This window comes from Ornithorhynchus anatinus, chromosome 3 (assembly GCF_004115215.2).
Source record: "Ornithorhynchus anatinus isolate Pmale09 chromosome 3, mOrnAna1.pri.v4, whole genome shotgun sequence".
In the NCBI taxonomy this organism is placed as follows: Eukaryota; Metazoa; Chordata; class Mammalia; order Monotremata; family Ornithorhynchidae; genus Ornithorhynchus; species Ornithorhynchus anatinus.
The window spans coordinates 123,393,691-123,406,513 of record NC_041730.1 but is presented as its reverse complement, the minus strand read 5'-3'; the positions used below and the strand labels follow the sequence as shown (position 1 = coordinate 123,406,513).

At 43.2% G+C, this 12,823-nt stretch overlaps 1 protein-coding gene across 1 annotated transcript in view; it reads right to left on the bottom strand.

Moving 5' to 3' along the window:
* The window catches only part of HPSE2 (heparanase 2 (inactive)), a 563,007-nt gene that overhangs the window by 129,581 nt on the left and 420,603 nt on the right, over positions 1-12,823 (bottom strand). Inside the window, exon 8 of the mRNA XM_029059340.2 lies at positions 6,905-7,011. Coding sequence (XP_028915173.2) covers positions 6,905-7,011 — 107 coding nt within the window. The remainder of the gene's footprint in view (positions 1-6,904; positions 7,012-12,823) is intronic.

Here is a 12,823-nt window from a genome sequence, read left to right as displayed (position 1 = left end):
ACTTAGCAGAGTATTCTAAGGACACAAGCTCACGGTTTTAATCCCCATTTTATGGATGAGGTAACTGAGGCACAGAGAAGTGAAGTGACTAGCCCAAGGTCACACAGCAGGCAAGTGGCAGAGCCAAGATTGCAACCCAGGTCTTCCTGTCTTCCAGGCACATGAGCTATCCACTAGGCATTGCTGCTTCCTTATATTTTCCATACACATACACACACAAATACACATATAATATATATATATATACCCACACAAACATATGTACACATGTATATTCCCTAAACACAGACACACACCTTCTCTATATATTCAATCTGTCACTAAATCCTGTCATTCCAAACTTTATAATATCACTAAACTTGCCCTTTTCTCTCCAAACTGCTACCTCGTTAATCCAATCATTTAGTCTGGATTACCGCATCAGCCTCCTTGCCGACCTCCCAGCCTCCTGTCTCTCCCCTCTCCAGTCCACACTTCACTCTGCTGCCTGGGTTATTTTTCTAAAGAACGTTCAGACCATGATTCCCACTCCTCAAGAAACTCCAGTGGTTGCCTTCTCACTCTAGGCTTCAAGGCTCTCCATTACCTTGGCCCCTCCTACCTCTCCTCCCTTCTCTCTTTCTACTCCCCACCCGGCATGCTCCGCTCCTCTGCCACCCACCTCCTCACCGTCCCCCGTTCTCGCCTATCCCGCCGTCGACCCCTGGGTCACGTCCTCCCGCGGTCCTGGAACGCCCTCCCTCCTCACCTCCGCCAAACTGATTCTCTTTCCCTCTTCAAAACCCTACTTAGAGCTCACCTCCTCCAAGAGGCCTTCCCAGATTGAGCTCCCCCTTTTCCCTCTGCTCCCTCTGCTGCCCCTCTAACCCCCCTTCACCTCCCCTCAGCTAAGCCCTCTTTTCCCCCTTTTCCCTCTGCTCCTTCCCCTCTCTCTTCCCCTCCTCTCAATTGCTCGTCCACTCAATTGTATATATTTTTAATACCCTATTCATTTGGTTAATGAGATGTACATCACCTTGATTCTATTTATTGCTATTGTTTTAATGAGATGTACATCCCCTTGATTCTATTTATTACTATTGTTTTTGTCCGTCTGTCTCCCCCCATTAGACTGTAAGCCCGTCAATGGGCAGGGTCTGTCTCTATCAGTTGCCCATTTGTAAATTCCAAGAGCTTAGTACAGTGCTCTGCACATAGTAAGCGCTCAATAAATGCTATTGAATGAATGAATTCACCTCTGTATCAAGCAAACACTCCTTCCCATTGGCTTTAAAGTGCTCAATCAACTTGCCCCTGCCTACCTTCACTGCTCTCCTACTACAACCCAGCCTGAACTCTCCACTCCTCTAAGTCCAACCTACTCACTGTACCTTGATCTCATCTGTCTTGCTGCTAACCTCTGGCCTGGAATTCATATCAGACGGATAATTACTCCTCTATTTTCAAAGACTTATTGAAGGCTTATCTTCCCTAAGGGGTCTTTCTTGAATAAGGCTTACGTATATATCCCCCTCTAAACTCTAAACTCACTGTGGGCTGAGAATGTGTCTACCACCTCTATTATAGTGTCCTCTCCCAAGTGCTTAGAACACTGCTCTGCACGCAGTAAGCGAATAATAAATATGATTGATTAAGTGATCATTAATATTACTGGCAGACTGACAGAGGAACTACCAAGGACTCATTATCTCCAAAGGTCAATCATTATCCAGAACTTACAGTGTCCTAGAACTACAGCAGTAATAATGGTATTTATGAAAACAGTTGCATCAATATATTTCAAACAAATCCAGAGAATAATGGCCATTAGTATTACTGGCAGGACTGTCAGAGAAACCTCTAAGGATGCATTATCTTCAAGGGTTACTCATTCTCCTCAGTGTCCTAGAATTACATTAGTAATGGTATAGTAATAGTAGTAATAATAACGCCTCCTAACATCTATGGATTACCACTTTTTTATGGTCTCTGTAGTTGAATAGTCATTCTCCCTACGGAAATATGAATACTAAATCCTAAATCCTTCCTGTTAAACTCTAAATCCACTTTCACTTACGAAGATGCCAAAAAATCAGTCAGTAGCTTTCACATGAGCAGCGTGGCTCAGTGGAAGGAGCATGGGTTTGGGAATCAGAAGTCACGGGTTCTAATCCTGGCTCTGCCACTTGTCAGCTGTGTGACTGTGGGCAAGTCACTTAACTTCTCTGTGCCTCAGTCACCTCATCTGGAAAATGGGGATTAAGACTGTGAGCTCCATGTGGGGCAACCTGATTACCTTGTATTCCCCCCAGTGCTTAGACCAGTGCTTGGCACATAGTAAGCACTTAACACATGTTGGTATTTGTTACGCACTATGTGCAGAGCACTGTTCTGCCATCATTGCCATCAAATGCCATCATTATTATTATTATTATGATAGCTCACTGTGTCTCTGTTGCTGAATTATACTTCCCAAGCACTTAGTACAGTGCTCTGCACACAGTAAGTGCTCAATAAATACGACCAAATGACTTGAATGAATGAATGAATGATATCTATTAAGTTAAGACTGTAAGCCCCATGTGGGTCAAGGACTGTGTCCAACCCACTTTGCTCATGTCCACCTCAGTTCTTAGTACAGTTGCCTGGCACATAGTAAGTGCTTAACAAATACCACAGTTGTTATTATTATATGTCTTCCAACTCTCCCAGAAGCTGACCTCTGCACTGGATGGAAGTTGGATATTTCAGATCATGTAAGGGCTTTGTCGGTTCACTCGGTTAGTTTCTATTTACTCTAGCGACTATTTGCTAAGTCAGTCAATCAATCAATCAAAAGTTCAAACTTCCCTGGAGACTGTAAGGTCCTCATGGGCAAGGATGGTGTCTACAATTCTTGTATTGTACTTTTCCAAAGGCTTAGTACAGTGCTTAACACACAGTAGGTGTTCAATAAAAAACAGTTCCTGATTCATTGATCGGTATGTATTGAATGCTTGTACAGAACACTGAACTGAGCACTTGAGAGACTAGAATGCAGCCCCCAGAGGAACAGGGACCATGTTTAATCCCCAACTATGTATTCTCTCCCAGGGTTTAGTAGAGTGCTCTATACACAGTGAACCCTTAACAAATACTATTACTACTCCTAGAAATGATCTCTGCCCTTAAGGAGCTTACAGTCTGAACAGGGAGGCAGACACTGAAATATATTACAGATAGGGGAAATGGCAGGATATAAGGATAGGTACCTAAGTGCTGTGGGTCCAAAATTGGGGTGAATATCATAAGCATAATAATAAAGATAATTATGGTATTTGTTAAGCACTCACTGTGTGCCAGACACTGTGCTATACGCTGGGGTAGATAAAATCAAATCGGGTTGGACACAGTCCTTGTCCCACGTGGGGCTCACAGTCTCAATCCCCATTTTACAGACGGAGTAACTGAGGCACGGAGAAGTTAAGTGACTCGATCCGGGTCACACTGCAGACAAGTGGAGGAGCTGGGATTAGAACCCATGATCTTCTGACTCGTAGGCTCATGCTCTATCCACTACTCAAGGTTGCTTCTCTACAGATCCAAATGCATAGGCGACACAGAGTGAGAGTGAGTAGGAGGAAAGGGGGCTTAGTTGAGGAAGGCCTCTTAGAGGAGATGAGATTTTAGGGTGGCTTGGAAAAAACTACAGAAGTTTTCACAAATTTACATGTTCTGTCATCCTAATGATGTAAGTGAGTTTATGTGGCACCTTATGAAGCCTCTATCTTCCCCAAGGTTTGCATACAACCTAGTGGAAAGAACTTGGGCAATTCCCTTAATTTCTCTGAGTCTCACTTTCCTTTTCTGGATATGGTGTCTGGAATAGGGGTTGTATCTGAACTGATTATCTTGTATCTACCCCTGAGCTTAGCCCAGTGTTTGGGGCATAGTAAGCACATAATGAATGCTGTCATTATTATTGAGAGATCAGGCTCAAAAGTGACTTCTGTTGCCTCGGAGAACGGAGGAAAGATGGAAGGCTGAAGGATCGAACTTCGCCTAGGTCGAATCCTTCTTTGATGCTCAGTTCCTGAACATTATATCATTATCGAAACTGCAATTTGTATCAAATCAGTGATTTTATTCACATATTCAGTAGTGAGACCAGAATTTAGCAAAACTCTTCTGTGGCCATTCAAAGTACCACCATTAATCATCTATCAAAATATTTCCAAGATGCCTATTACTGTCGAATCCATTATTACAAGGATCATTGTTTATGCCCCTCCAGGCAGTTTTCAATCCACGTGACAGTATTCATAGCCAAGCCAATTTGAATTCTATTTTCAAGTAAGATTCCATGATACACTGTGTCAAAAGTTTGGCGGAAATCAAGATATATGATATCTATTGCATTCCCTTCATCTGCAATTGTTGTAATTCTTTCAGGGAAAAGCAATCAGTTTGTCTGCTGTGATTTGTTCCCTATAAAGATGCTAAAGAAGCTGCCACATTGATGGGGAAATAAGCCCATATATATTCATGAACAGCCGCCGGCAACGTAACGCACAACTCAATGCAGAGAAGGATTCCTTGGAAGGCCATTAGTCAAAGATGAAGTTTCAAGCAGGAAGGAATCTTCACTTTCTAGCTTAGTCGATTCCAAGGAATTGACTCCAACAACAAAAAAAAGACGACTCCTCTGAGAACTGAGTCCCTGGAGCAGCGGAGCTGTGTCGCGGCCACCGATATCCTCCTGCTTGGCCCCGAGGGGACTGAGAGCCCTGTAGCAAGGATATAAACCTACCCTCCCGCAACTTCGAATGGAGGGCAGGTTGTTACAGTGTAGAACAGGCAGCTGGCCTGGAGCACCGAAGAGATCAACAACAACTGGACAGCTATGTAAAGTACGCCTGTTTCTGTTTTTGTTTCATTCTTAGTTTGTGCCTTAATCCCTGTGTGTGAGAGCTGGCAGGATAGTGGGAAGGTGGCATTGTGGTTGCCCTCGACTCCCTGTTTTAGACTGTGAACCAGTGCCTGGGTTTGAAACAATGTAGATGCATTCTTTCTCTGATCTAGTACAGTGCTGTGCTGCACATCACAAGTACTTAATAAATGGCACTGTTGATTGATCTCCTAGAGGGCAGGGATTGTCAGTCAGTCTGTCAACCATATTTATTGAGCATTTACTTTCTGCAGAGCACTGTACTAAGAGTTTGGGAGAGTACAATAGACACATTCCCTGCCTACAACTAGCTCACAGTCTAGAAGAAGATAAAGACATTAATATTAATAATTTACAGATATGTTGTCAAGTGCTCTGGGGCTGGGAGCGCAGATGTATAAAGGGAACAAGTTAGGATGTCACAGAAGGGAGTGGGAGAAGAGGAAAGGAGGGCTTAGTCAGGGAAGGCCTCTTGGAGATGTGCTTTCAATGAGGTTTTGAAAGGGGGAAGAATAATTATCAGTCAGATATGAGGCTGAAGGGCGTTCCAGACCGGAGGCAGGATGTGGTTGAGAGGTCAGAGGTGAGATATATGAGACTGAGGTTCAGTGAGAAGGTTAGCATTAGAGGAGCGAAGTGTACAGGCTGGCTTGTAGTAGGAGATTAGCTAGGTGAAGTAGGAGAGGGCAAGGTGATTGAGTGCTTTGAAGCCACTGGTGAGGAGTTTCTGTTTGATGCAGAGGGGGATGATCAACCGTTGAGGAGCGGGGAAAGGTGAATTGACCATTTTTGTGGGAAAATGAGCCAGGCGGCAGAATGAAGAATGTAATGGAGTCGGAAGAGACAGAAGGCAGGGAGATCAGTAAGCAAGCTAAATCCAGGTTTGAGGTCCACAGGAGGCCTCATCTCCAAGGGCATAAATCTTATGAATGCTAGTTATCTTCTCATGGGGCACTCAGACCCAGTTTTAGTATTTTTCAGTCTTCCTGGAATCACTGCACCTTCCTTCTGTCTTTAGGATTTCATCATGTGCTTGGAGCCCTTCTGAGTAGGCTCTTACCTTACAAACAGGCAAACTGGTCTATGGAGAGGGAAGGGTAGGAGGCCTGTAGGGATCAAATAATTTTGGGCAAACTTATCTTTGGAAAGGGAAGCATAGGAGGCTGTAGGAATCAAATAATTTCTTGGAGGACTCTTTCCAGGCCTCCTTTTAGGGCAGACTTGAATCCTGCCACCATAGGAGATGCATTCCTGCCACAGTCTAATTGGACCTCTCATTGTGGGCAGCAAATGTATCTGTTTATTGTTATACTGAAGTCTACCAAATGCTTAGTACAGTGTTCTGCACCCAGTAAGCGGTCAATAAATGTGATTGACTGACTGACTGAGGTCTCCTCCTGTATGCCCAGAACAGTCAGGCACAGTCAGGCAAGCCTCTGGGGAACTGGGCTTTAGAAAAACATGGATTGTGGTATTGGCTAAGCTCTTACTATGAGCCAAACCCTGTCCTAAGCACTGGTGGAGATACATGATAATTAGGTTGGATTCAGTTCCTGTGCCACAAGGGGCTCTAAATCAGTCAGGAGTATTTACTGAGTGATTATTATGTGCAGAGTACTGTACTGAGCACTTGGGGAAGCTCGATGGAGTTAGAAGACACTAAGAAGCAGCGTGGCTTAGTGGAAAGAGCATGGACTTGGGAGTAGAAGTCTTGGGTTCTAATCTTAGCTCTGCCAATTGTCAGCTGTGTAACTTTGGGCAAGGCACTTAACTTCTCTGTGCCTCAGTTACCTCATCTGTAAAATGGGGATTAAGACTATGAGCCCCACGTGCGTATCTATCCCAGTGCTTAGAACAGTGCTTGGCACATAGTAACTGCTAAACAAATACCATTATTATTATTATTGTTATGAACTCCGCTCTGAAGGAGCTTCCAGTGTAGCGTGCTTCAAGCTCCAATACTGGAATCAATCATACATTTGTTCTGAGTTAACTTACAGGAATCCAGCTGCGTAGGAATCAGATAGGTTGTTCGTGCCTCCAGCAGAGGTGGTTACAACTCCTTCCAGCCAAATCTTCTTTCCTGGGGTGTATGTGTTTACCACCTATTCACAAAACAAAAGTGCAGTCATTTAATGTACTGTGCACTGATCCTTTCAGAAGAATTCCCAAACATACTTAGCACAGGCTAGGTCTTTACTTAGTGGATTGGAAGTTCCAATTTTAAGAGAACGTAGAAAGGCCAAAGGAAGCAACAAAGGTAGATTAAATGATTGGGCAAAACGATCTCAAAGGAGAGGTCATAAGAGTTCCGATCGGGTTCCGTGAGAGTGGCTTGATGATGCTCTTCAAGAGTTAGCTGTGGTACCTTTAAAGTATAACCTACCTAAATAACAAGCTCTGAACTAAGTGCTAGTGTAGACGCAGGATAATCAGACCAGATCAGATGTGGGCTCTATTCCACACTGGCAATCTAAGCAGAAGGGAGAGCAGATTCCTAATTTACAGAGGAGGAATCTGAGGCCTGGAGCAGTTAGGTGACTAGCCCAGGGTCACAGAGAAAGCCAGTTGTAAAGCTAGGGTTAGAACTAGGGTCTCTGGACTCCCAGTCCCCTGTTATTTCCACTAAACGTGGCTGTCCTCCTAACTAAGACAATTATTATCTGTTTTTCACCTCTACTGAAGGCATAACAAAATGTAAAGAGCATGAATTGCAACAGACAGGATTGAGATAAGGGAGAAGAAAGCACAGTAAGAAAGATACAAATGATAAACATTGGAATTCATTCATTCATTCACTCGTATTTATTGAGCGCTTACTATGTGCAGAGCATTGACTGAGTGCTTGGAATGTACAATTCGGCAACAGATAGAGACAATTCCTGCCGAACAATGGGCTCACGGTGATGCAGTCTTAGTTGGAGAGCCAAGAATGGTCCGGGATAAGCTACCTGTCCTGAGATGAGGGACTGAGCTGACATACGAGAAGCATCTACTACCAGGAATCTGCAGGAGTAGGACTTGAGGAGTGTTCCCAGACCACCATCCATATGAAGGGGGTCTTCAATTTGGCAAGCATGTACAGGAATTTAGAACTCAGAACAGTGCTGGGCACACTGTAGGGACTCAGTGATCAATCCATCCATTAATCATTCAATGCTATTTATTAATAATGTTGGTATTTGTTAAGCACTTACTATGTCCAGAGCACTGTTCTAAGTACTGGGGTAGATGCAGGGTAATCAGGTTGTCCCATGTGAGGCTCACAGTCTTAATCCCCATTTTACAGATGAGGTAACTGAGGCGCAGAGAAGTTCAGTGACTTGCCCACAGTCACACAGCTGACAAGTGGCAGAGCTAGGATTTGAATCCATGACCTCTGACTCCCAAGCCCATGCTCTTTCCACTGAGCCACGCACTTACCGTGTAGAGACAAAGTGCTTGGGAGAGAACAATACAATAGGGTTGGTAGACATGATCCCTAGCCACAGTCTAGTCCTGGAGGCAGACATTAAAATTAATTACAGATAGGGGAAGTAGCAGAGTACAAGGTATGTTACTTAAGTGCTGTGGGTACAGTAAGTTCTCAATAAATTCCAATGACTGATGACTGATTGCTTCGCAGGTGTAGATATCAGAGTTATGGTTTGTCAACACTCTTCTCGTAGTCACTGTATTGGGCCTGTGGCAATACATCCTGAGGAGAATACTTGGGGTAGAAGCAAAGTGATACCTTTCTTCCTTTCGTATCTGGGAAACTGTTTTCCAGCATTCTCAAAAGTGTAAAGGGGAGAATTGAGCTCATTGGTGGTCCTTTATTTCTTTACTACATTTTTATTCTCGTTACATCACCCTCAGCTCGACAGTACTTATGCACCATTCTTACACTTTTCCATTTCCCCTATCTTTAACTTATTTTAATGTCTGTCTCCTCTCCTAGACTGTAAGCTCCTCAAAGACAGGAATCGTGTCTAATGTCTCTATTATGTTTTACTCTCTCAAATGCTTAGTACAGTTCTCTGCACACAGCAAGCACTCAATAAATAACGCTGACTGATTATCCTAAACAGTTGAAGGACAGGGGTTGCAACAACCACAAAAAGCAATCACCTGCTAGGTTATAGAGCTCTGGCACAGGATCAGAAACTCTCAAGCTGCAGCCAGTTTGACCTTAATGGGATCTGCATGATGATGATGCTTATGGTACTTGTTAAGCGCCTATTATGTGCCAAGCATTGTGCTATGAGCTGGGGTAGATACAAATCAATCGGGTGGCAAACAATCCCTGCCCCACAGTGGGCTCATGTTCTTAATCCCTGTTTTACAGATGAGGTAACTGAGGCCCAGAGAAGTTCGTGGCTCAGTGGAAAGAGCCTGGACTTTGGAGTCAGAGGTCATGGGTTCGACTCCCGGCTCTGCCACTTGTCAGGTGTGTGACTGTGGGCAAGTCACTTCACTTCTCTGTGCCTTAGTTACCTCATCTGTAAAGTGGGGATTAACTGTGAGCCTCACGTGGGACAACCTGATTACCCTGTATCTACCCCAGAGCTTAGAACAGTGCTCTGCACATAGTAAGAGCTTAACAAATACCAACATCATTATTATTATTATTATTAACTGACTTGCTAAAGGTCACAGAGCAGACATGTGATGGAGCCGGAATTAGAACCCAGGCCCTTCTGACGCCCAGGCCTGTGCTCTATCCACTAAGTCATGCTACATCTAAATAACCTTTCTCTGCACTTTACAATGTGTGATTTGTCTGCCTGCCTATGTGTCCGCTTCCCTCTATATGCCCCAGTGAGAACATGGATGTGAGATTGTGAGTGGTCCAGAGCAAACCACTGTCATTAGAAAGTTTCTTCTCCATCCCACGATTCTTGGTCCTGAGATTTCATGATTGAAGCTCATCATTCATTCTCAACAGGAATCTCCATCATTCATTGCCCATCGCATTATTATAGATTTGTGCAGGTGTCTGAGGAACTATGCAGTTTGCAGACTCTCCCTGCTACGAACTGCACTTCACACTGCTGCACAGATCATCTTTCTGAAACACAGCTCAGCCCACATCTCTCCACTCCTCAAACGTTCCCTGCCCCCATTTATTCAATAGTATTTATTGTGCAGAGCACTGTACTAAGCGCTTGGAATATACAGTTCGGCAACAGATAGAGACAATCCCTGCCCAATAACGGGTTCACAGTCTACGTGGCTCAGTGGAAAGAACCCGGGTTTAGGAGTCAGAAGTCACGGGTTCTAATCCCGGCTATACCACCTGTCAGCTGTGTGACTTTGGGCAGGTCACTTCACTTCTCGGTGTTTCAGTTACCTCATCTGTAAAATGGGGATGAAGACTGTGAGCCTCTTGTGGGACAACCTGATTACCCTGTATCTACCCCAGCGCTTAGAACGGTGCTCAGCACATAGTAGGTGCTTAACAAATACCAGCATTATTATTATTATTATTATTATTGTTAAATGACAATGAAAGCCCCCACTCCTACTGGTTACCTATGTTTCTCTGTCTCAAACAAAAATTTCTCAGAATTAGCTTAGAAACTTGTCATCATCTGTCCCACCTTAGGCACCCTGCACATTTGCACTCTTCACCCACTGTTTCCTAACTTGCTGTCTTTGTTTCTTGCCCAAAACAACTTTTAGCTGTTCCTTGCCCTTAAGGACAGGACCTGTGTCCAAATTCCACTGGGGTTCCCCTTCCCACCACTTAGTACAGTGCTCTTAATAAATACTATTATTATTATTTCAACTATCTCACTCTCAACCATCCTTACTCCATCTCTTCACTTCTGCGATTCCCTCAGCTTGGAGCTCCCTCTCTTCCCACATCAGACAGACCACAGCTCTCCCCATGTTCAAAAACCTCCTGAAATTCCACCTCATCCAACAAACCTTCCTCAGTAATTTCCCAATGCTATCATCCTTTAACCACCTTTAACATTCATGAGCACATTTGTGCCCTCCTTAACACTGATTATCTATATGCATCTGTTCACAATATTTACTTGGGTGACTTTAGTTTTACATATTATTGTGTTTGTATACCCTTTAGAGTGTAAGCCCCTTGTGGGCAGGGAACTTAGTTATTCAGCTCCGCCACAGGTCTGCGGGGTGACCTTGGTCAAGTCACAACTTCTCCATGCCTCAATTACCTCACCTCTAAAATGGGGATGAGTGTGAGCCCCATGTGGGACAAGGACTGTGTCCAACCTGATTAATTTGTATCTACACCAGTGTTTAGTACAGTGCTCGACACATAATAAGCACTTAAAAAATACTATAATAATAATTATTCTATACTTTCCAAGATACTCAATAAATCCTTCTACTACTATGGCTACTTCTGGTACTATTACTATTCCCTTTTTTCATCCCTCCATCAGTCTTACGGAACTTAAATACATATCTATATAATAATAATGTTGGTATTTGTTAAGCGCTTACTATGTGCCGAGCACTGTTTTAAGTGCTGGGGTAGATACAGGGTAATCAGATTGTCCCACGTGAGGCTCACAGTCTTAATCCCCATTTAAGGTAAGCTCAGTTACCTTAGCTGTAACTGAGGCATGGAGAAGTTAAGTGATTTGCCGAAAGCCACACAGCTGACAGGTGGCAGATCCGGGATTAGAACTCATGACCTCTGACTCCTAGGCCCTTGCTCATTCCACTGTACCACAATTATTTTTAATAATGTCTGTCTTCCCCCTAAATTGTAAGCTCACTGTGGGCAGGGAGTGTGTCTACCAACTCTGTGATATTGTATTCTCCCACTTAGTACACTGCTCTGCACACAATAAACGCTCAATAAATATGAGTGATTGTGTGATTACTGCTACTGCAGCTGCTGCTATTCTACTAATATTATTGAGATATGTCCCTCATTGTCCTCTCCTTTAGATTGTGAGCTCTCATTGTTAAGAGACAAAACATTTATGCAATCCCCCTCCTGAGTATGGTACAAAGGACAAATGTATGACAAGTTAAATAAACACAATCCCCTCACTGTTAAGGGGGATTGCATAAATATTTTTTGAAGATGAAGAACTCAGAGTCATGCCATGAAAACCCCAACCATTCCCAGTAAAAGAAAAGAAGTGAAGTTTGCAGCTCCAAATAGAATCCAGATAAAGAGTCTGCGAAGACACATCTTCCTTCTCTGAGGGAAGTCAGTTAAATTTACTGTAGAATATTGTTTTAAAAATTATGGAGTGGCAGATAGATACTAAAGGTGTTCACATAGCCAAATGGAAAGCTGATGTCTTGAACAGTAGTCCATGAAGTACTGGGAAAACTAATCGTAGAATTTTAAAAATCATGGAACAGGCAGGATTTTTAAAATTTGTTAACACAGAATAATAAAATTCTCAATTAGGACACAGGTGTCCTAGAGACTTTCTGAGCTGGGCCTCTGGATTCAAGTCCCATCTACAAAATAAAGAATTGCATTTTTTTCCTTATCTTACAGGGATGATGCTCAGTTAAATGAAATTCTGCCTAAGGAATAGTTGAAGCTCTTCAGAGACAGGAGCTAATAAATCACAATAAAGGATTCTGGGAGCAACAAGCAAAATCGGAGATGGGAATGTAAACATGAAGGAAATATAAATGTAAATGAAAAGAAATTGAGGTGGAATTCAAGAGAAAAATGTAAATTGAAGAAGGGCATATGAATTGGAGAAGATAGAGTCACCCCATCCAAATTCATTTCATTTTAAAAAATCAATAACTAGATAAGCAGTTGAGGGAATGCAGTAGATTTAATGGAGAACTCATTCACTCCTGTGGTTTCAACTACCATCCCTATGCAGCTAATTCCCAATTCTACATCACCATGCCCTGATATCTCTATTTCTCTGCAGTCTCATATTTCCTCCTGCCTTCAGAACACTTCTACTT